General features: G+C 44.7%; 1 protein-coding gene across 1 annotated transcript in view; it reads right to left on the minus strand.

Moving 5' to 3' along the window:
• Nucleotides 1-8,404: 8,404 nt before the first annotated feature.
• LOC115077685 (extracellular calcium-sensing receptor-like) overlaps nt 8,405-24,263 on the minus strand; it is a 78,980-nt gene continuing 63,121 nt past the window's right edge. The window contains exon 7 of the mRNA XM_029579976.1: nt 8,405-9,321. Coding sequence (XP_029435836.1) covers nt 8,405-9,321 — 917 coding nt within the window. The remainder of the gene's footprint in view (nt 9,322-24,263) is intronic.

Consider the following 24,263-nt stretch of genomic DNA (forward strand, 5'->3'; position numbering starts at 1 on the left):
GGTTCTTCTTTATCCACATTTTTATTTATCCCTTCCAAAAAATGTAGCAAATTTGTGAGGCAAGACTTCATTTGACTAAATCCATATTGGCTTTCTGCCATTAAACTATGATTATCTATATATTCAGCAAAGGTTTTCTTTATGATTGTTTTACCTTTTTACCTGGCACAGACATCACTCACTGGTCTGTAATTTCCTGGATCACCCATTGATCCCTTTTTAAAATTTGGCATTACATTGGCAACTTTCCAGTCTTCAGGTACCATAGATGATGTTACTGATAGTTTAGAAATTTCCAGTAGCAGGTCAGCGATTTAATTTCTCAGTTCTTTCAGCACTCTAGGATGTATACCATCTGGTCCAAGTAATCTGCTACTCTTCCATCTATCAATTTATCCTAGTACATGTTCCCGGTTCACTGAGATTTGTTTCAGTTCCTCTGAATCATCACTTTTGAATATCATTTCTAGCATGGGTCTATCTCTTATATCTTCCTCAGTGAATGCTGAAGCAAAGAATTGATTTGGTCTCTCTGCCTTGACTTTGTCATCCCTAAGCACTTCTTTTACTCCTTGATCATCTAATAGGGGTGTGAATCATGTGATCGATCGTCTTAACGATCGATTTTGGCTGGTGGCGAGAGGGAAATCTTATTGTCGTGTTTTTTTTTTTTGTTTTTTTTTTTTAAATCGTTAAAAATTGTAAATCAGGGGAGGGCGGGAAAACCGGCACACCAAAAAAACCCTAAAACCCACCCCGAGCCTTTAAAACAAATCCCCCATCCTCCCAAACCCCCCCAAAATGTTTTAAATTACCTGGGGTCCAGTGGGGGGGTCCCGGCATGATCTCCCTCTCTCTGGCCACACCTGCGTTAAGAGAAATGGTGCCGGTGGCCCTTTGCCCTTATCATGTGACAGGGCAAAGGTAGCGCCGGCGCCATTTTGAAGATTGGCAATACGGCCCGCGTGCAGGAGGTCGCTCCCGGACCCCCGCTGGACTTTTGGCAAGTCTTGTGGGGGTCAGGAGGCCCCCCCCAAGCTGGCCAAAAGTCCCTGGGGGTCCAGCGGGGGTCCGGGGCGATCTCCTGGATGCATGACGTCGGGAACCAGGAACCAAAATGGCGCCGGCGCTACCTTTGCCCTGTGACATGATAAGGGCAAAGGGCCACCGGCGCCATTTCTCTCAACGCAGCCGTGGCCAGAGAGAGGGAGATCGCATCGGGACCCTCCCACTGGACCCCAGGTAATTTAAAACATTTTGGGGGGATTCGGGAGGGTGGGGGATTTTTTTAAAGGTTCGGGGTGGGTTTTAGGGTTTTTTGGTGTGCCGGTTTTCCCGCGCCCTATTTAACGATACAATACAAATGCCCCTGACGATAAATTGGGGGCATTTGTATTGTATCGTGCACTCTAACGATTTTGGACGATTTTAAAATTATCTGACAATTTTAATCGTTCAAAAACAATTCACATCCCTATCATCTAATGGTCAAATTGAATGTAATGGTCAATTTGAATGTACCTGACAAAGGTTTTATTATGAATTTTTGCTTCCATGGCAAGCTTCTTTTCAAATTCTTTCTTTTCTTTCCAGTGTGGCTCAGATCTTTAAATCATTATTAAGGTGCAGTTGCAGGAATATAGAAACATAGAAACATAGAAACATAGAAATGACGGCAGAAGAAGACCAACCGGTCCATCCAGTCTGCCCAGCAAGCTTCACACATTTGTTCTCATACTTAACTGTTTCTCTTGGCTCTTAGTAACCTTATGTTCTAATTCCCTTTTCACCCCCACCATTAATGTAGAGAGCAGTGCTGGAGCTGCTTCCAAGTGAAATATTAAGTTTGATTAGTTGGGTAAGCGGCAGCATAGCTCTCTGCCATGAAGCAGAGGGCAATGCTGGAAATGTGTGAAGTATCAGTTTTTCTTTTCCCCTGTCATTGAAGCAAGGAGTCATGCCGGACATGCACCGAAAGTGAAGAATGCCTTGAAAGTCACATTAACTATCATCAAATATTGAAAAGCCTAATAATTGGTAATACCTATAAGCCCATGAACCCATCCCTGTTTTTTTTTTCTTTTTTTCTTTTCTTTTTTTAATTGGGAGATGGATGCCCTTCATCCTTCTACTCTGTGAAGGTGGACACCTACCACCGGCCACTGGCATCCCGCTCCGTTAATGCCTCTGTGGCTACTGCCGCTCCATGCAGTGTTTTACTACCTGCTCTTTATATGCGTCCTCTAGAACTGATGGATCCCATCCCTGGGTTTTTTTATTATTTATTTAATTGGGAGATGACAGCCCTCCATCCTTCCGCTCCGTGAAGGTGGACACCTACCACTGGCCACTGGCATCCCGCTCCGTGAATGCCTCTGTGGCTACTGCCGCTCTGTGCAGTATTTTACTACCTGCTCTTTATATGGACACCTACCACTGGCCACTGGCATCCCGCTCCGTGAATGCCTCTGTGGCTACTGCCGCTCCGTGCAGTATTTTACTACCTGCTCTTTATATGTGTCCTCTAGACCTGATGGATCCCATCCCTGTTTTGTTTTTTGTTTTTGTTTTTTATTTAATTGGGAGATGACAGCCCTACATCCTTCCGCTCCATGAAGGTGGACACCTACCACTGGCCACTGGCATCCCGCTCCGTGAATGCCTCTGTGGCTACTGCCGCTCCGTGCAGTATTTTACTACCTGCTCTTTATATGCGTCCTCTGGACCTGATGGATCCACAATATTTATCCCATGCCCCTTTGAAGTGCTTCACAGTTTTGGACTTCACCACTTCCTCCGGAAGGGCATTCCAGGCATCCACCACTCTCTCCGTGAAGAAATTCTTCCTGACATTGGTTCTTAGTCTTCCTCCTTGGAGCCTCAGCTCGTGACCTCTGGTTCTGCTGATTTTTTTCTGTTGGAAAAGGTTTGTCATTGTCTTTGGATCGTTAAAGTTTTTCAAGTATCTGAAAGTTTGAATCATATCACCCCTGCTCCTCCTTTCCTCCAGGGTGTACATATTTAGATTCTTCAATCTCTCCTCGTATGTCAACCGATGAAGACCCTCCACCTTCCTGGTCGCCCTTCTCTGTACCGCCTCCAACTTGTCCTTGTCTCTTTGTAGATACGGTCTCCAGAACTGAACACAGTACTCCAGGTGAGGCCTCACCAAGGACCTGTACAAGGGGATTATCACTTCCCTTTTCTTACTCGATATTCCTCTCTCTATGCATCCCAGCATTCTTCTGGCTTTTGCAATCGCCTTGTCGCATTGTTTCGCCGACTTCATATCATTAGACACTATCACCCCAAGGTCTCTCTCCTGCTCCGTGCACATCAGCCTTTCCCCCCCCATCGAATACAGTTCATTCGGATTTCCACTCCCCAAATGCATGACTTTGCACTTCTTGGCATTGAATTTCAGCTGCCATATCTTCGACCACTCTTCCAGCTTCCTTAAATCCCGTCTCATTCTCTCCACTCCTTCCGGCGTGTCCACTCTGTTGCAGATCTTAGTGTCGTCCGCAAAAAGACAAACCTTACCTTCTATCCCGTCCGCAATGTCGCTCACAAAGATATTGAACAGGACCGGTCCCAACACCGATCCTTGCGGTACACCACTTAAAACCGCTCTCTCTTCAGAGAAAGTTCCATTTACCATCACGCATTGTCTTCTGTCCGTCAACCAGTTTGCAATCCAGGTCACCACTTCGGCACTCACTCCCAAGCTTTTTGTTTTATTCACCAGTCTCCTGTGCGGAACCGTATCAAAAGCTTTGCTGAAATCCAAGTAGATGACATCTAGCGCTCTTCCTTGATCCAATTCCTTGGTTACCCAGTCGAAAAAGTCAATCAGATTTGTCTGACAGGATCTTCCCCTGGTGAATCCATGCTGCCTCTGGTCCATCAATTCTCCGGACTGTAGATATTTCACTATTCTCTCTTTCAACAGTGACTCCATTACTTTTCCCACCACCGAAGTGAGGCTAACCGGTCTGTAGTTACCAGCCTCTTCTCTGTTCCCACTCTTGTGAAGCGGGACCACCACCGCTCTTCTCCAATCACTCGGCACCACTCCCGTTTCTAGGGATCTATTGAACAGGTCACACAGCGGACCCGCCAGCACATCTCTGAGCTCCCTCAGAATCCTTGGATGAATCCCATCAGGCCCCATGGCTTTGTCCACTTTCAGATTCTTTAGCTCTTCCCATACATTTTCTACTGTAAAATGATTTTCATCTATTCCACTACCCTCCAGCTTCTTGTGTAGAAATGGTCCTTCTCCAGGGTCTTCTTTAGTGAATACAGAGCTGAAGTATTCATTTAATATTTCTGCCATTTCTTCGTCTCTCTCCACACATTGATCATTTCCACCTTTCAATTTCACTATACCACTATGGACTTTTCTCTTTTCGCTGATGTATCTGAAAAATGTTTTGTCACCATTTTTTATCTCCTTGGCAATCCTCTCTTCCGCTTGACTTTTTGCCAACTTGATTAATTTCTTCGTCTCCCTCAGTTGAATCAAATATTCTTCTTTGTGCTCCTCCCTTTGGGATCTTTTATATTTTTTGAATGCTGTTCTTTTAGCTTTAATTTTGTCAGCCACCTCGTTTGAGAACCAGATAGGTTTCATTTTCCTTTTGCTTTTCTTTACATTTCTAACATAAAGAATACTTTGCTTATCCCTGGGATAAGCAACATGGAATCCATCTACCCTCTGGGATTCTGCCAGGTACTTGTGCCCTGGACTGGCCTCTGTTGGAAACAGGATACTGAGCTTGATGGACCTTTGGTCTGACCCAGCTTGGCAAATGCTATGTTCTTATGTTCTTATTCATCCACTAAAGAATAATAATTGTAGCTTAAGGATAATTCTGCCATCATTAATACATAATCTGATGGAATACACTGGGGTTTAGGATGTTTCTTCAAAATAAGCTCCAGAATTCCTAGCACTTCACGTTGTGAAATGTTTATGTACAAATAATTAATATCCAGCATCACCATTCTTATATCCAGTGTCTCTAATGTTAACATCTAGAGATTATTAAGCATATGCTTGGTATCTTTTCCATATGATTGAGTGTGAGGCACTTCAGCTTGCAGAAGGAGATCCACAAAAATAAATTAAAGATTCAAAAACAGAAACAAGTGATGCCACTATTGGTCTTCCTAGCGGATTCAACATATTTTTATGTTTAAGTTCAGAACTGTATAGAAGACTGGGATCTTAGGCAAAGCTTAATTTAATGGGGAATGAGCAGGAACACGGTTATGGCACTTCTTCTAAGGCTTAATCAGCAGAGCACCGGGGGAGTTGATCTCCAGTCCCTCCCCTCCAGGAAGAGAAAGGGAGAAAGTAAGCCTGGAGCATACAGAAAAGAAAACAGCCACTCTGCTCCCTAAACCAGTCACTACCAACGTTTCCCCCTCTCCCTACCTCTCCTCCTGTATAGCAATGAATAAAAGGGGATGGGATGATACTAAAACAGTTGCTGCAGAGCAAAGAATAGACATGAAAAGGTTTTGAATTAGCACAAGTGTGAGTAGTAGTGCTAATTGTGAAGGCTTCAGCCCTGATTTTGATGAGTGGCACTATTGCTCATTACTTTCAAACTAGTACTAATTAATCCCCTTTTTTGTGTCCATTACAGAGAAGTTCATCTGTTCTGCCATCTTAGATCCTATTTTCTGGGAGCTAAGATGGCAGAACAGAGCCGTCATTGCATCTTAATTCTAGCTCCCCTGAGGAAACGGAAGTGAGCCAGTAGTGGCCTGGATTATTTATGCCTCCCCAGCTCTTAGAGGAAGCAGAGAAGAGCAGAGAGTTGAAGCTGCTTACCCAGACATAAGGGTGACCACATGGCTTAGGATTTTGTGTAATTTCCCAGCACAATTTAAATGGTTATGATGAGGAACAGCTATGGAACAAAAGAGATGTGGGGTGAATGTCAGACTTCCTGCTTCTCCTGCCATCATCCCAGGCTCTGCTGCCTCTGCTGCTCCTGATCACACTGGGGGGGGGGGGGGGGGGGGCGGCAGCAGTGAATGAGTGAGTGAAGGGATAGGAGGGAGGGGAGGGGATAGGAGTGGGTGTGGTGGAGGGAGGCAGAAGGATGAGGCTTTGCTCCCTTCCATCCACCCCAAAGCAGGCAACAAAGCAGGTTATGTTTAATTCCAGGCCTCACTCTCCTATCCAAGGAAAGTGAGAACAGCAGGCAGTGCACTCCAGTCTCCTCCCGCCCTCCATCCCAAAGCAGAGGTGGACCAGCTGACTCTGCCTTGAAGAGGAGGCCTGTACTTTACTGACTGAAGAGGGAGAGGAAGAAAGTTGCTGCAAAGGGTGAATTTCCAGGCAGAGGAGGGACTTGAGGATCACCAGGGATAGGAGATTCACGATCACTGGGGTGGGAGGGGTGCAAGGAGCACAGGAGCTGGGGACAGAGGATCAGGATCACCAGGACAGAGAGGAGGAGGGAGTTAGAGGAAAAGAGCCCATTCCCATTATCTCTGTCCACCTTTCTGCTCTTTACCTCAATGATCCTATATCCTTAATCCCCAGCAGTCCTTCTCCTACCAAGTGTGAATAATGTGTCAGATATGTGTGTGTGTGACAGAGAGTTCACATTCAGCCTTAGCTCCTCCTCTATACACAGGTCACTTCTGGTTCTGGCTCTCCACAGTTCTACTTCCTTTTGGTCATCAAATTAAGCCCTGATCATAGGAAAGTTTGGCATCAGATATCGGATCGCACGATGGCTTAGGAAACCTTCCTTCTCTGATTGTTTTCATTCTCTCAGATTTTGGAGAATGAATCATGGGGTGAGGTCTTCAACTACTTTTTTATACAAAAGTTGATTATTAAGCTATTGCTTAATTTCACTAATATACTGATCACATCCTCTGGCAAAATGTTCCAGAGTTTAGTTAGGTGTTGAGTAAAAAAATATATATTTTCTCCTTTTGTCTTAAATGTATTACTTAATAGGTTCATGTCATCAACCCTAGTTTCTGTACTTTTTGTAAAAATAGACATCCAATTTGCATTTACCCATTCCACTCTACTCATTATTTTATAGACCTCTATCATATTTCCCTTCAACAGTCTGTTCTCCAAGCTGAAAAGCCCTAACCTCTTTTACTTTTCCTTACAGGGGAATCGTTCAATTCCCTTTATCATTTTGGTCACCCTTCTCTGTACCATTTATAATTCTGATTTTTTGAGTTGTAGTGACGAGATTTGCACAAATATCTCAAGGTATATTTGCACTTTCAAACAGGCTGATACAGTACAGTGTGGTCCGATGGAGCGCACTGTTAATCTGCCCTTGGACGCGCGTTTTCCCTTACCCCTTATTCAGTAAGGGGCGGAAAAACGTGCGTCCAACCTGCGGCACCTAATAGCGCCCTCAACATGCAAATGCATGTTGATGGCCCTTTTAGGTATGCCCACGCAATACAGAAAGCTGCACATTTTACTTTAAGAAATTAGCACCTACCCAAAGGTAGGTGCTAGTTTCTGCCAGCACCGGGAAAGTGCATAGAAAAGCAGTAAACACTGCTTTTCTGTGCACCCTCTGACTTAATATTATGGCGATATTAAGTCAGAGGTTCAGAAGAGTAAAAAAAGTAGAAAAAAAAATAAAAAAAAAATTTAAATGGGCCGGCGGGTGTCGGGCCGAAAACCGGACGCTCAATTTTGCCGGCATCCAGTTTCCGAGCCCATGGCTATCAGCAGGCTCGAGAACCGACGCTGGCAAAATTGAGCGTTGGCTGTCAAACCCGCTTACAGCCACCGCTCCTTTTGCCTGTTTCTACCGCACCACCTAATTTAAATACAGAATCGCGCGGACTGAATCGGCCCAAAAGATTGGAAAGTCCTATCCTACAGTGAGATACATTTTTCTTGAGCTGTGATGTTTTGTCTGAATGTTCCCCTGAAAAAGCCAAGGAGGTTTGTGAAACAGGGATCCTTTATTAGGGGTGGGGTGTTTGTACAGGAATTTCTATTTAAATGAATAAAGCACACACACATAAGGAATGTATGTTACAAAGATTTTATGTATTCATATGATAAGTAAAAGAGTATTTTTAAAGTTAATTCTGAACACACATTGTTATAGTGGGTGTTTTTTAATGACAGTTATGATTTCATCTAGCTGGCATCTACTTGCAGTGGAACAATTTTTTTACTATGCATTGACTTTTTCACTCACTTTTTTTGAGATTCAAAATCAAATATAATAGAAGAGTGAAGTAAATTCAACATCACACAATTGTTTTTTATTATCATTTTATTCAGTGTTTCTCTCTCCGTTTTTATGTTCATTTAGCCTATGACATCTTGAATACCTCAAAAGTACTGTGAGCAGAACTGGCATTTCCCTCTGGCAAAATTCTGTTAGAAATTGTTATTCTTTGAATGTTTCCTTACTAAGTGTTCTCTTGTGTTCGTTTCAGACTTTAGCAAAAGAACGTAGCACTTAGGAATAAAAATACAGCCCAGAAGACCAGCACTGGAGGCCAGGATAGCAAATATCTCCACAGCCACCATGTATTTGCCTTTGGTGCTCAGGTATGCTGGGATGAAGGAGACCCAAACACTGCAGAACACCAGCATGCTGAAGGTGATAAACTGGGCCTCATTGAATGTGTCAGGTAACTTCCTTACTAGGAAAGCAACAACAAAACTTAACAATGCCAGAAATCCCATGTATCCAACCATAATATAGAAAGCAGTTACAGATCCCTCATTACACTGTAATATCATTTTCCCTGTTTCAGATTTTGTGTCCAACTCTGGGAATGGAGGAGACATGAGGAGCCACACAGTGCATATCAGGACTTCACCTACTGAACACAGAAGAACAAGATAGATGGATATTCTGGTCTTTAACCATTTCTTAAACCTGCTGCCAGGTCTCGTAGCATTGAAGACCATAGCAACTGTGAGGGTTTTAGCCAATATAGAAGAAATAGAAACAGCAAATATAATCCCAAATGCAGGTTGTCGTAGCAGACAGGTCACCTTTAGAGGTTGTCCAATGAATAAAAAGGAGCAGAGGAAGGACATCATAAGGGAGGTGAGCAGGATGAAGCTGAGATCACGATTATTTGCTTTCACTAGGGCAGTATCTTTATGTTTCTTAAAAATTCCCATCACTCCAGCAGTTACCATAGAAAAGAAAATAGCAACAGAAGCTAAAGCCAGACCCAAAGGCTCCTCATAGGAAAGGAAGTCAATGGCTCTTGGGATGCATCGATCTCTCTCCGGATTTGACCACTGATCTTCTGAGCAGGGCTCACAGTTTTCCATATCTATCAAGGAATCAAGAAAACAAACATTTTAAGCAATTTGGCTGATAGGTTACAATAATTTGTTTCTTTTCACACTGGATATGACTGTTACTTTTTCTATTGTAACATATATAATGTAGAAATAGCACCACCATCACTTTTATCCATAAAATTTCTTTTGGTTCAAATTTCAGTTCTGTTTCTTCATTACCTACAGTATTATTTGTTTGATCATTCTTTTTTTTTTTTTTTCAATGTATTCTTTAGTGTCTTTAAATAAAACAAGCATCAAGGGAATGCGGAAATATGAACTCAGTCCCATACTTCGAACTTCATAAGAAAGAATCTTTAATTCATTATCACGGCATACTCCATTGCTTCAAGGTGCACAATTTTTCAGACACAAGGGGTCTCCCGACACGGACCCGTGTTTCGCCAAACATGGCTGCGTTGGGAGGGACAATAATTTTTGGCGGTATTCAAAGCTTTAAACCTAGCGTAGTGTTCCTTGCACAAAACTACACTAAGACGCTAAGGTTTAAAGCTTTCTTTGTAGTGCAGCAGTAGAGTTTTAGTAGATTTCTTAATTTATTATATCAATCTACTAGATTTATTATAGCTAGCTAGGCTTCTAGCCTAATGTCACTGGCCAGTGAGCCACTACTAGTATATTAATCAGATTACTAGTGTCACTATATCCTATATTCTATATCTGTCCTGTGGTCTGGGGCTATATATCTAAAAATACCAAACAGTGCAGCAGTAGTGTAGTAGATTTATTATATCATTCTACTAGATTTATAGCTTAGCTAGCTATTCTAGACAGTGAGCCACTAGTATATCAATTAAAGCTTTAAAAATACCAAACTAGTGTCTCACTGCTGTGCCTGCCAGCTTAGTTGTCAGTGCATTTGCAGCTTTGACTGTGCCTAGCTGACAGTCATTCATCAATCAGATCACGCAATACCGCAAAAAAAAAAAAAAAATATATATATATATATATATATATATATATATATATAGTATATCAAATTATCAATCATCAGTGTCACTCACTCACTATATCCTTTTTTGACCACAAGACATCATGCCACTCCCTTCTGGAAGAAAACATGGTACTAGTAGTACTACTAGTATTGGCTGGCAAATTGTTTGTGGCAAGAGCACTGGTGCCAGAAAGACCAGTCTGCCAGTCCCTAGGAAAAAACTGTGATTTTTTGAGATGAAAGAGAATAAGGATGTAGAAGCACAAGGTTACTTGCAGGGGAAGGAAGGAGCTAAATCAGAACAATGTGAAGAAAAGGTCAAATTCTTAGATGAAAGAACAGTGCTAGAGAAAGTCTTGCATGATGATGAATCAGATATTGATGATGATGATGAGGAGGAGGGAGGATGATGATGTTGATGATCAGGGTTTCTTGGCTAGTAAAAATTCTGAGGAGGAGGAGAAGGAGGAGGAGAATACCACCAATGACAATGTCAGTCAGATTGCAAAAACAACCACTGCCAGTGCCAGTAGTGATACCCCTACACCATTAGAACATCAGCATGTGACTAAAACTACTACTACTATTTCTAATGCTACTAGTATGAAAATGACAACAAGTATCCGGCCTAGAGTAAGGGACAGTAGAATAACATCTAAGATTTGGAAACATTATCATGTTGTGGCTGATCAGAGATTTGGACAATGTATCCATTGTAAAAAGATAGTGAACCGTGGAAGAATTATTGGACATATTACTAACAGCAACATGAAATATCACCTAAAAAAGAACATAGAGCACTGTTACTTGCAGAAGAAGGTGGTCCCACTATTGTGCTTGTCCAGGCTTCAAGTAAAGCAACAAGGAAGCCACAGAAGGAAAGTAGTAGTACAGATTGTGTGCATCTGCAGCAGCAGCAGTCTCCTTTTCCTCTTCCTCGGCAGCAGCGGCAAGCTACCATGGAGCAAATGGGGTGGTGTCCTTCTGCAATGTCACAGAGTAGGAAGCAGGCATATTGATGTAATGATTGCTGTGGATGATCATCCACTGCAGATTGTAGAAAATGAGGGATTTAAGCAGGTGATCCATTATTTTACCCCTTACTACAAACTTCCTTCAAGAACTACATTTAGCTGTCAGGCGTTTTCTTCCCTATACCCAAAATGTCATGCTGAAATGCAGATTGTGATGGCAAGGGCAAAGGGGAGGAGCATCCATCTCACCACTGATATTTGGACTAGTATGAATGTAATGCACGCATATTTGTCTCTAACAGCACATTGGTGGCAGCTGAATGAGGCATTACCTATAAGCAGTGGCAGCAGTAGCACCAGCAGCTCCAAAAAGATTTTGCCAGGATACCGGTGGGCTTTACTGCATGCTCAAGTGCTAGACAAGAGCCACACTTCAGAAAATATCTTACAGGCAATTCAGGGGATGATGGAAGGATGGAATGGGCACATAGAAGCAGTGATATGGAATGTTTAAATGGATATTTCTTTACTGACAATGGTGCCAATATTTTAAAGCTCTGGCTGATGGTGGATTAAAGGGCATCCAATGTTTTTCACATACCCTGCACCTGGTAGTGAGGGATGCTTTGGGACTTAGTGCCAAGGAAGGTGGTACAAGTCAAGTCCTGAAGTGGTTGATTGAAAAGTGTCACAAAATAGCTGGGCATTTCAACCAAGGTGTGAAAAGTGGGAAGCAACTCAGTGAGAGTCAAATAGCAGTTGGGGCACCTTTGTACAACCTTGTTCAGGATTTGCCTACCAGATGTAATTCCACTTATCTTATGTTGGAGAGGTTGTGTGAATAGCAGACAACATTCATGATTTGGCAATGGCATCTGAAGTTGGATTGGAAAGTCCTCTTGGATGTCAGGACTGGACAAACATTGCACAGATGGTGCATGTCCTCAAGCCTTTTAAAGAATATACTGATGCAATGAGTTCAGCTACAGTCACATTAGGTGATGTCATCCCTGCAATATACTATCTACTGCAGCAGGTATTAGATAAATTTCTGCATCAGCCAGAGTTCCAGAAGGAAGTGTTACTGCTTGTGAAATCCTTAAAAGAGCAAATACAGAAAAGGTTGACACCTCTCATGCAAAGGGATTGCTATATGTTAGCCACAATGTGTGACCCACATGTGAAAGGCAGTTTTGCTCTGGAAAAACAAGTTGATTGCAATGGTTGAAAATATAATGTTGGAGGGTCAGTTTTAAGGATGATGATGATGAATTAGGATCATCTTCTTCTCAGTCTCCAACTCCATCCTGCTCAACTGCTTCCACCAGCTGCTCCCCTGCCATGAGACCAATCTCATCCCAAGTTTCATGAATTGGGTCTCATGTACCAGTGAAGAGCATTACTTGTTGACAGAACTGTGAGTGGTGCTGACCAGCAGCAATACCTGCAAGAGAAGCTTTCAGAAATTCAGGTTAAGAGTTTTCTGTCTGAGCCAATTCAGAGCATGGACTCAGATCCCTTGAGATATTGGGCACAGAAAGCTTCAATGTGGCCTGATCTTTCCATAGTAGCACAGCACTTTCTTTTCTGCCCACCAACCAGTGTGCAAAGTGAAAGAGTATTTTCAATGACAGGGAACATTGTGAGTCCACACCATGCACATTTGTCTCCAGACTTAGTAGAGCAATTGGTTTTCATCAAAATGAACTTTCCACTGCTTGGGTATCCAGATGTTCCCTATGACTGGGAGGAGGAATAAGCCTCTTGTCTAGGCCTGGGATGCAAAGTTGGGGGCTGGAAGAGATGCTTCGCTCTGGTCAGCTATGCTCCCCGCACCGCCTGCTGGGGCACCCAGTAGTGTCACTACTACCACACTGCCACTGCTGCCTCTTGTGGCCCCCAGAAGAAGCCACAAGAGGCAGCAGTGTTCATGTCACAAGACATGAACGCTCCATCCCCGACACCACCCGCTGAGGCACACTACAGCCTGCCAGACACAACACACACACACACAGGTTTCTAGGGATGTGAATCATTTTAGGACGATTAAAATTATCGTCCGATAATTTTAATATCGTCTTAAACCGTTATGGAACACAATACAATAGAGATTCTAATGATTTATCGTTATAAATCGTTAGAATCGTGAGCCGGCACACTAAAACCCCCTAAAACCCACCCCCGACCCTTTAAATTAAATCCACCACCCTCCCGAACCCCCCCCAAATGAGTTAAATAACCTGCGGGTCCAGCGGCGGTCCGGAACGGCAGCGGTCCGGAACGGGCTCCTGCTCCTCAATCTTGTTGTCTTCAGCCGGCGCCATTTTCCAAAATGGCGGCGAAAAATGGCGGCGGCCATAGACGAACACGATTGGACGGCAGGAGGTCCTTCCGGACCCCCGCTGGACTTTTGGCAAGTCTCGTGGGGGTCAGGAGGCCCCCCACAAGCTGGCCAAAAGTTCCTGGAGGTCCAGCGGGGGTCAGGGAGCGATTTCCCGCCGCGAATCGTTTTCGTACGGAAAATGGCGCCGGCAGGAGATCGACTGCAGGAGGTTGTTCAGCGAGGCGCCGGAACCCTCGCTGAACGACCTCCTGCAGTCGATCTCCTGCCGGCGCCATTTTCCGTACGGAAACGATTCACGGCGGGAAATCGCTCCCTGACCCCCGCTGGACCTCCAGGAACTTTTGGCCAGCTTGTGGGGGGCCTCCTGACCCCCACGAGACTTGCCAAAAGTCCAGCGGGGGTCCGGAAGGACCTCCTGCCGTCCAATCGTGTTCGTCTATGGCCGCCGCCATTTTTTGCCGCCATTTTGGAAAATGGCGCCGGCTGAAGACAACAAGATTGAGGAGCAGGAGCCCGTTCCGGACCGCCGCTGGACCCGCAGGTTATTTAAGTCATTTGGGGGGGGTTCGGGAGGGTGGGGGATTTAATTTAAAGGGTCGGGGGTGGGTTTTAGGGGGTTTTAATGTGCCGGTTTTGCGATTTTTCGATTTTTCGATTTTTCACGATTTTTCACGATATTTTACCCCCCCAAACGGCAACAATACGATTCCCTCCCCCTCCCAGCCGAAATCGATCGTTAAGACGATCGAGGACACGATTCACATCCCTACAGGTTTCTCACTCCCAAGCTCTCTCTCCCACAGATACAACATGCACACACAGGCTTCTCACTCCCAGGCTCCCTCTCCGACAGACACAACTGCACACACAGGCTTCTCATTCACTCCCATGCCTCTGCCTTCTTTCCCCTAGCGTCCACCTCTGAGGCATGAGTCTCAGACTTATTTACAAAACAAAATAATTGTATGAATGAAGTATGAAAGAATTTCAGGCCAATGCAATAAAATGTACTTATTTATTTATTTATTTAAAAACTTTTCTCTACCGTCGCTAAGTTATATACCATCGCAACGGTTTACAAATAGGCACATAGACTAAGGTAAGTAAATGTAGGATATCTTACATTCTAACAGGTGCCAATAAAGTTCGGTTACAATTTCATAAATAAAATCATTATTTGAGTAATGTTGGTCAAGTCCAGGTATATTATTGAGTTACTATCACTTTGAAATATTACTTCTTAAAAGTAGGATTGATTAAATTCATTCTCATCTGCATTACCTTGTACTTTCATTCTCTACCCTCCACACTCTTTAGTGAAGGCTTTTTTAAAGAGCCATGTTTTTAGATTTTTCTTAAAAGTTTTGAGATTATTCTGTAATCTGAGTTCGGGTGGCATCGTGTTCCATAGTATGGGCCCAGCCAATGATAAAGCCCTTTCTCACAGGACAAGCAGGATGGTAGTCCTCACAAATGGGTGACATCGAGGATGGAGCCCTGTACGGAAAACTTTTCTGTCAAAGTTTCAACAAGCTTTGACTGACACTGGCACACTGGGTGCACTGAGCATGCCCAGCCTGCAATTATCCCTGTGAGCCACAGGTGTCTCCCTCAGTCTTCTTTTTTCCGCTCTGCAGTCAGCATAGCGGTTGGAGCTCTGTGAGGATTTTTTAACTAATTACCTCATGGAAACACTTAACTTTTCACTTCAAAAAACACTTTTCCCTGCACAGGTCTCCCTCCGCGTACGTTTTTACGACGCTCGGTGAGTACTAATTCTTATTTTTCGGTCGGTTCCTGTCACTATCTTAAGGCTGTTAACTGACTGAAGCCTTCCCTTCCCCCATTTTTCAGTTAGCTTTAAACAGCTTGCGAGTATCTCTGTGACACTCTGCTTGCTTATGCTAGTGGGGTAGGGATTTTTTCCTTAACTTTAGGACTTCTGTAGCTTCAAGTCCTTCGTTCCCTGGTACCCTCACGCAGTCGATACCCTATCGCTACACCGGGACCCTCCTAAACCGCCCTGGGCTTTTATATGTCATCAGCGCCCCTCCCCCCACGGTGCCCTGATGCCTTTATCCATGTTTTTTGCTTTTCAGTGCTACCAGGCTTTTTCCTCCTACGCACTGTTTTTTTCCTTGGGCTTCCTCGGTGCCGTCCCTACCCGGATGCATGCCATTGACGCACACGCTGTTAGTCACTGCCATGCATACTCGGGTCGCCGCCACCGCTGCCCGAGACACTTTTTAACGATCCCAGGGTCACTTCATCGATGCCACCCCCCCTTTTGGGGATGCCATCGATGCCCCATCCTCCCCACCGATGTCCAGCCCTTTTCCATCGGTGGGCATCGGTGCCACATCGATTCGTCGGTGGGCATCGATGCCGGATGGTCCCCATCGGTGGACATCGGTGCCGGATGGTCCCCATCGATGGACATCGGTGCCGGATGGCTTGTCCGTCGATGGCATTGGTGCCGGATGGCCGTCCGTCGATGGCATCGGTGCCGGGTCCTTTTGCATCGATGGACACCGATGCCCAGGTGTTTCATCCATGGGCATCTATGTTAGAATGCATCCATCGAGGGCAGTCGATGCCAGGCTGCTCCCATCGGTGAAATTCGATGCCCAGGTGGGTCCCATCGGTGGGTATCCATGCCGGCTCGATTCCATGGATGGGCGTTGATGCCAATGCCAGCCTTATGGCTGGCATCGATGCCCATGCCGATTCCAGGACTGGCGTTGATGCCGGGATGGAATTCATCGACTGGGAGATCCATGCCATCGATTCCATACGTGTCCATATCGATGCCACCGACACACGTGTCTGGGGCACCGATGCCATGTACACTTGGAAATCTGAGTCTGTCCAAATCGATACCGTCAACGTCTGTGGCCCTATAGTTGATGCCCGTGGCCATGCCACAAACGGCATAAATGCCCGCCTCCATGCATCGATGCCCTCGACACCTCCGTTTTCCTTCGGTGTCCTTGACGCCCTATTGATTCGACTTCGACTCAGTCGATGCCGGTATCTTTTTCAATAACGGCAATGTTTTTCGATTATTCGATTCCACATCGTTTCAAAGATACCTATGCCACTGCTGTCAGTGCCCGTCACTGTCATCATTCTCCTGGCCAGTCATCGACGATTTTTCATACCCATTTTGATGATATCCTCGAAGCCCCTTAGGTTGCCTTCAATATCGTCAATACCGACATAGCACCGCCACATAATACCCTCGCCTCCTCACATTGCTCCACGCTTTGGGTTCTTTTTTAAGCCCCGTATTAGCTTAAGACACTCCATTGTGTCAGGAGCAGAGCAGGCGTGCTGACAGTTCGTCATCGATCGCCTTCCAGGACGACGAGGGCTTCCATCTCGGCGCTGGGGAAAGACCGGGCCGAGCACCGTGGCACCCATCATCGCCGACATCGTGATCGTCCGCCGCTGACGCCATCCAGCACATCGGTGCCATCCTTCTCCAGGCTGGACAACGCTCGGGCAGAGCGACATCACCACTGCCATCAGCACTGTTCCTACAGTTTTGGCAGTCCTTGGTGATCCAGAACTTCCGGATCCAGGTCCGACAGCTTCTGCATTGGCGTCACGACACATCGAGCCGCTGTGACGAGGGAAGGGAACATGAGTTCCGTTAGGGCTCCTCTGTTCCTGGCGTGCCCCACCGTCAAGTGGTGTGGGACTATGGCCATCTGTTACACTTAGCAGTCTAAATGCCACTCACGCCTGGCCTGTCTCCTCTGTACCTGTGCCACCATACCGGGTTTCAGAGCGAGATGGACGTTTACGTCCCCGGCCTTACCCTCGAGGACTCCGGAGACCGTCGGGGTCAACAATCTTCACCGGCTCGTCTTGCGGCGATCCACGTCGGATGGTAAGTACCCGCTTCGGCGGCATTCCCATAGAGTTGTGTTCTCCCATTCGGACCGTGGTTCGAAAAGTTCTGGGTCATGTGCCTTTTAGAACTGTATTAGTGTCACATATCACTATGTTAGCTATGTTAGCCACAATATCAGGAGAACCCCTCTATCTTCTTGGGATTGCAGCAGGGCTTCTTCTCTTGTCAGTAACAAGTCCCTGTGCCGACCAATGCTCTGACTCTTGGTTCCCTCCCAACCAAGGTCCAGCTGCATTGGCTGATCTGCTAAACATGAGATTCAGCAACCATTGCCCCATGTACAAGTCCACCTTGAGGCCTGGCCACAGGTCTCAGTGTCTCCTTGTACAGCATACAGAAATGCGGGTACCACTTACCGCTCACACACCTGCAGGAGCCTACATGATATCCTCCATTGGGACACCTCCTGGTCTCCCATCTGGTCAGATATCAGAGCGGCCACCCCACCTTGTACCAAAGTCCCGGTACACTCCCCCAGGCGCTACGAAGTGCAGAGGGGAGAAGGGAGGGGGGTTGGGGAGTTTTAATTGCACTATTCTTTCTTTTAACAGAAAATAGTTACTCTCCGCACATCCTGGACCTAAGAAAATCCAACTTTCTTTAGACGTCACAGGTACAATGGTATCTTTGGTTACCATCACTCCATACTGCAGTAAGTACATTATTTTAATGTTTCTATGTGCTTTATGGTGAGTCAACATTACAACCCCAAGCTCTGCCGCCGGCACCAGCTTCGGTAAGTGAACTGTCTCTTGCATCACTGTTGGTGAATGCTGTTTTCTCTGCGGAGTGTAACATCATTCACTTTCCTTGCATAGACTACTGCTAACCACTTTCAGTACATGCAAGGAGCTCTCACTTTTTTCAGGACTCACTATACATTTACTAACTGGGATTACTGTCACTGCCATAAATCCCTTCTGTAACACTTCTGGACACCACAGTCTTAAGACCCTCTTGTCCAGCATGCGCACAGACATTCTGATACATTGTTATATGTCCCTGCGCATATTTTCCATAACCTCAACCTTTCAACTTTTCATGGTTGGGCTATGGGGTTTCTTCCCACTATGCATTTTTCTCATAATTCAAAACTGCTATGGGTTATATTCAGTGACATTCTATACTCAATGGACCTAAGTGGTTTCATTGCTTTCGTCCCTGATTCTTATCCCAGTTCGAACTAGGACCTAGTCTCCTTCGACTCATGCTCGCAATTCCTTAGGGTTATAAAGTTTCTCCTGAAAGCTGTCAACCCATTATGCATCTATTGCACTCCAGCATAGTTTCTCATAAACTTCCTGGACGTTGCACCCATGAGTTATGCCCTTATGCCTTCCAATACTGCTTTTGCAACAATTCTTTGTGCATACAGACAGACAGCATAGGGACAATGTGCTTTCCAACTCATAAGCACGCACAACCTCTTAGCTGCTCTGCTAGACAGCTGCGCAGCTCTACCCTTGGCCCTTGTTCACTTCATGCGTCCTTGGGCCACATATCTAAGAGATTTAATGAACGCTCTATCTGACCTTCTCCACGTAGGTTCTATCCTCTCGAATGGTCTCAATTACATGTGTACAGGGCAAATCTTTTAACGCTGAGTTTAACTAAACTTTCCTCTGCGTCTGCATCATTCCATACGATGCACAGGTTCTGCTCCCTACACATGTTTCCTATGCGTTCCCTTAGATGCCTTTTCTTCCATCAAAGGCCTCTTCAATATATCTCTTCTGCTGCCTCTCGTAGCCAGCATTCTTCTAATGTTGAACTGGGATGGGGTTCAGTATTCTTTTCCCCACTCCCTGACTGAGATCAGTATGCTTCCCATACTTCTCAATCCATCATATCAGTAACCTTTTATTCCCTCACCAGTCAGTCCCAAATCATAGACTTACTGATGTTCTTAGGTTCTGGTAGCGTCACAAAACCTTCTAAACATAAATCTTGCCGTTTAATATGGCAGGCTTTACCTCCTGACGCTAAAAAAAAAAAAAAAAAAAAAAAAGAGGTATTATTACCCTTTTTACTTTTCCACCATTTTTTCTTACTCCCTCGGATTCTGTTCTCCAGACATCCTCCACATAGATACACCTTTCTCTTAGGAGGTGTATCGTTTTGGGAGTTGGGTTCCCGTTTTCGGTAATCCTCTCTGAGTCGGCTTACCATGGATTATCCACTGATCAAGCCGCCTCTATTTCTCTAATCACGGAATGAACATATATATTCTCCTTATAAGTCTCATACATTCTACGTTTGAGCCTTTCCATTCCTCTCTTCCACAGTTTGGCAAGGGAACTTCTTTCCCTCTTAATGTCATTCCTGCCAGCAGGGTCCGTGAGTTATGCACTCTTTCCATACTCACCTGACTCCGTTCCTCTGCCAGAGTAGTTCTACGCATTCAACTTTCTATCCTTTTCAGGTAGATGTTGTATCTCCTTTCCTCAGGAAATACTCTATTAATTTTTCCTAACCTCTCTCTCTCGCCCTAGGGAGAGACTGGGTTTTCCACATTCCTGGACAGTAATGCTGCACTTACATTCTATCTACATTGCACTGCATTCCATGTGAATTCCACTTGACTCTTTCCTTCATGCAAGGGTCAAGCTGCTACTTCCAGTGGCCACACAGACCTAATCCTTCTGATTAAGTGGTCTATATTTCCTTTCCTACCAACAAGCAGACATTTCACTACAACACTGTGGGTATCCACATACTGTTGTGTCCGTCTTAGCCTTAACAGCTTCCCTTTGGTTACTGCTGCTTGTACTTTTTTATCAGGTTGCAGCCTGGAGTCCTCTCCATACATTCGCAGCCTATTATTGCTTACATTTGACTAGCCGGCATGCTCCATGTTTGGCCAGTCCGCCTACTCTTACTTTTTTCAATTCACTACCCAACATCCTTCCACGAACCCATTATGGTGTTGCGGATGCCCTCCGTTCCCATTTCCACCTCAGTCGTTACGCCTTTGCGCATCTGCGGTGTATCTGGTGCATTCCCGGGCATCCTCAGCTCGGTACTCACCCATTTGTGAGGACTACCATCCTGCTTGTCCTGTGAGAAAGCAAATGTTGCTTACCTGATGTAACAGGTGTTCTCACAGGACAGCAGGATGTTAGTCCTCACGAAACCCGCCCGCCACCCCGCGGAGTTGGGTCTGTATACTTTTATTTTAGTTTCGCTTGCGCTTTTTAGCTATAAGACGAGACTGAGGGAGACACCTGTGGCTCACAGGGATAATTGCAGGCTGGGCATGCTCAGTGCACCCAGTGTGCCAGTGTCAGTCAAAGCTTGTTGAAACTTTGACAGAAAAGTTTTCCGTACAGGGCTCCATCCTCGATGTCACCCATTCGTGAGGACTAACATCCTGCTGTCCTGTGAGAACACCTGTTACATCAGGTAAGCAACATTTGCTTTCTCTCACTTGGGTTAATTTTGCTGACTTTACTGAAGGGATTGTTAGTAGTGCTTTGTTTGCTGAGCGGAGGTTTCTTTGTGGAACGTGTACTCGTAAGGCTGTGTTTAGCCAGTCTGCTTCTTTATCATATATTAGTTTGTGTATGGTGCATAAGGCTTTGTATTTTATCCTGTATTCGATGGGTAACCAATGTAAGTCTGCTAGAGTTTCGGTTACATGGTCCCTCCTCTTTATTCCCGTTAGTATTCTGGCTGCAGTATTCTGAAGTATCTGGAGTGGTCTTATCGATGTGCTTGGGAGTCCTAGTAAGAGTGCGTTGCAGTAGTCAGTGCTAGAAAAGATAAGTGTTTGCAATACTGTTCTGAAGTGGGCAGGTGTGAGTAATGGTTTTAATCTTCTGAGGACCATAAGTTTTGCATAGCCTTCTCTTACTTTTAAAGATATGTGTTGCTTCAGGTTAATTTCTGGGTCCATTATTACTCCCAGATTCCTTACTTTTTCGGCTAGATCAATTTTTTGGTTATTTCTTAGGGTTATTGGTGTTTGAATGATTTTAGTATGTTTTCTCTCAAGGTGAAGAGTACGCAGAGAGGTTGCTGGCTACTAATGGCTAGCTATGCCTGTTATATCCCACCAATGTACAATACATTGATTAAAATAAACATATACACACCCTGGACTGTGTGTATTGTTAATGTGTATGCAAGAACACTTCGATACCAAACATTGCCATGTGTGCTAGGAGCCTATTTAAAGCAGAGAATGTATTAATGCTTGCAATACTGTGATTCTGCCAGTCCCAGTGTTGTTGTTCATTGTAATACTAATAGTAAAGTACTAACTAATTACTAAGTACTAGGACTAAGAAAGCAGAATCATGTAAAACAAACAAAAGACCTTCAGAAATAATAAGAAAAGAAAAACTGAGCGCCCAGCAGTTGTACATTTCAGAAGGGCTTTTTTTTCATGATTCTGCTTTCTTACTCATACTTTAGTATCACAAGCATTACATTTGCCGCTTCAAATGGCTGTCATGGTCATGCAGCAATTTTTGACATCGATGTGTGTCGTTGCAGTAGCCTGAGTGCAGTGCACTGCACAATATTGCATTGGCCAGGTTGAAAGATGTATGAATGGTCAGTAGCCATGGTTGAAGCCTTGACGTTGGCGCTACTGCTCACAAGTAAGTATAGAACTTGTGCTAATTCAACCAGACTGAATATTTTATGAAAGTGTATGACTGAGTGTCATACTAGTAAAAAAAAAACAAACATAGAAATATGTTGGATTATAATACGTATATGTCTGCTCTCTGTAATTTAGTACCATTCAACCTAATTTAGTAATAATTATTATTACTAAGTTAAATAACTTTTTTTAATAGTATATTAATATATAAATACAGAAAGACATATATGAACGTAATCAAACACACTGGACAGTTTGTCACATTAGAAGAATTCTCAGTCCACTAATATTTCTAAAATTACAAAAATGTGATGTGAATTTCATCCTTTTGCAGGGTCATCTGGAGAGGAAGGTGGCAACCCAGGAGGCTCCTGCTCTGGAGTGGAGGTCACTGGCATATCCTCCTCATGATATGCCATTGCCCTCTGCTCCTGAGAGGCCTCCTTCAGGTCTGACAACTTCCTTTCCAAATTTATGAAATTTGCATCACATTCAGCCCTAAACTGCCGTACTTCCTGCAGGATCTCCTCCAGCTTGGAAAACTGTGCAGGGCATGCACAGCTAGGAGGAGATCCTGCAGGAAGTATGGCAGAACCGGGCTGCTGTTGCTACCTCCACTGCTTCTTCTTGGCCTATAAAGAAATGGAAAAAAAAATCAACTTGAGACATAGAACAATACATATATGGCAAATAAATAAGCAAATCTGGATGTGTGTGAGCAAGTTTATAAAATCTACCCCATAGTTTACTAACCTAGAGGGTTTTAGGAAAATGAGGAATCCATAACAGGGGAGAAGGAGGGAGGGGGAGCGCGGAGGGATATCAATCTAGATAGATTAGAGATAGTACATAATTTGAAGGATTGGAAGGAAAAATAAAAGATACTCTCTCAAATTAGACAGAATATGAAGGTACACCACAAATCTCTTCTTTCTCCTTCCATTCCTTAGTTTACTCTCGTAGTCCCTCAGTGTCATTATAATATATACAAATACACACATACATCTGTCCCAGCCATTAAAACTGACTGATCTAAAAAAAAAGGATTTTGTTTTTCAGCCCCAGATATACTACTGGCTCACTAGCTGCTGGTGCCTCTGTCTTCCTCTGGTGGCCGCTCCTGCTAGGCCCAGAAAGCCCAGCCTTGTCCCTGCTGGTAGGTGGTATTTCTTTACACGACAAGACAGATCAAAATTCAGAAAACAAGTTAAAAATTTAAAAACAGGAATGAGATCAGTCACCCGTCACGATCCTCCTCCCCACACCCACACACCATTCACTGGCTGGTACATGGGGGAGAGGAGGGGGTGACGGGCCAGGCAGTTCCCCATATACCAGCCAGTGAATCGTGTGTGTAGGGGGGGAGGATCGTGACGGCTGAGCAGCTCCCTGCATTAAGGTGTGACCTTCTAAACAGACAGCTGTCCTTCAGAGACGGGGGAACTGCCTGGCCCGTCACCTGCTCCCCTCCCCCATGTACCAGCCAGTGAATGGTGTGGGGGTGTGGGGGGGGGGTAAGGCTCGTGATGGGTGAGCAGCTCCCTGCATTAAGGTGTTAGCTTCTGAACAGACAGCTGTCCTTCAGAGACGGGGAAACTACCTGGCCTATCACCCCCCCTCCCCTCCCCTATATAATGCAGAGAGCTCTCACCCATCACGATCCTCCCCCCCCCCCCCCAACATCCACACATCATTCACCTGTATTGAATACACCCACCTGTATTGAATACACTCTTCTGTTGATGCATTAGTTCGTCGAGCTCTTGCACTACCCATGTTTGCGTCCATCTACACATTATTCTTTTAAATGTATATCCCAAGTTACACTACCCCTATTTAGCTAGTACCCATATTTATCCACGTTACTTTGTCGAGTTACTGTTGCCTATGTAATATTTATTGATGTTCCTATGTTCAGAAACTCTGTTTATTGTAACGCCTTAACCGCGACAGTTTTGTTCTTTGGAAACCAACCTGATTTGATACTTGTATTAAGAAGGTCGGTATATAAAAATCCTAAATAAATAAATAAATAAATTCACTGGCTGGTATATGGGGGAGAGGAGGGAGTGACAGGCCAGGCAGTTCTGCCATCTCTGAAGGACAGCTGACAAAACTGGTGAGAACTGTG

This window comes from Rhinatrema bivittatum, chromosome 16 (genome assembly GCF_901001135.1).
Source record: "Rhinatrema bivittatum chromosome 16, aRhiBiv1.1, whole genome shotgun sequence".
Taxonomy (NCBI): domain Eukaryota; kingdom Metazoa; phylum Chordata; class Amphibia; order Gymnophiona; family Rhinatrematidae; genus Rhinatrema; species Rhinatrema bivittatum.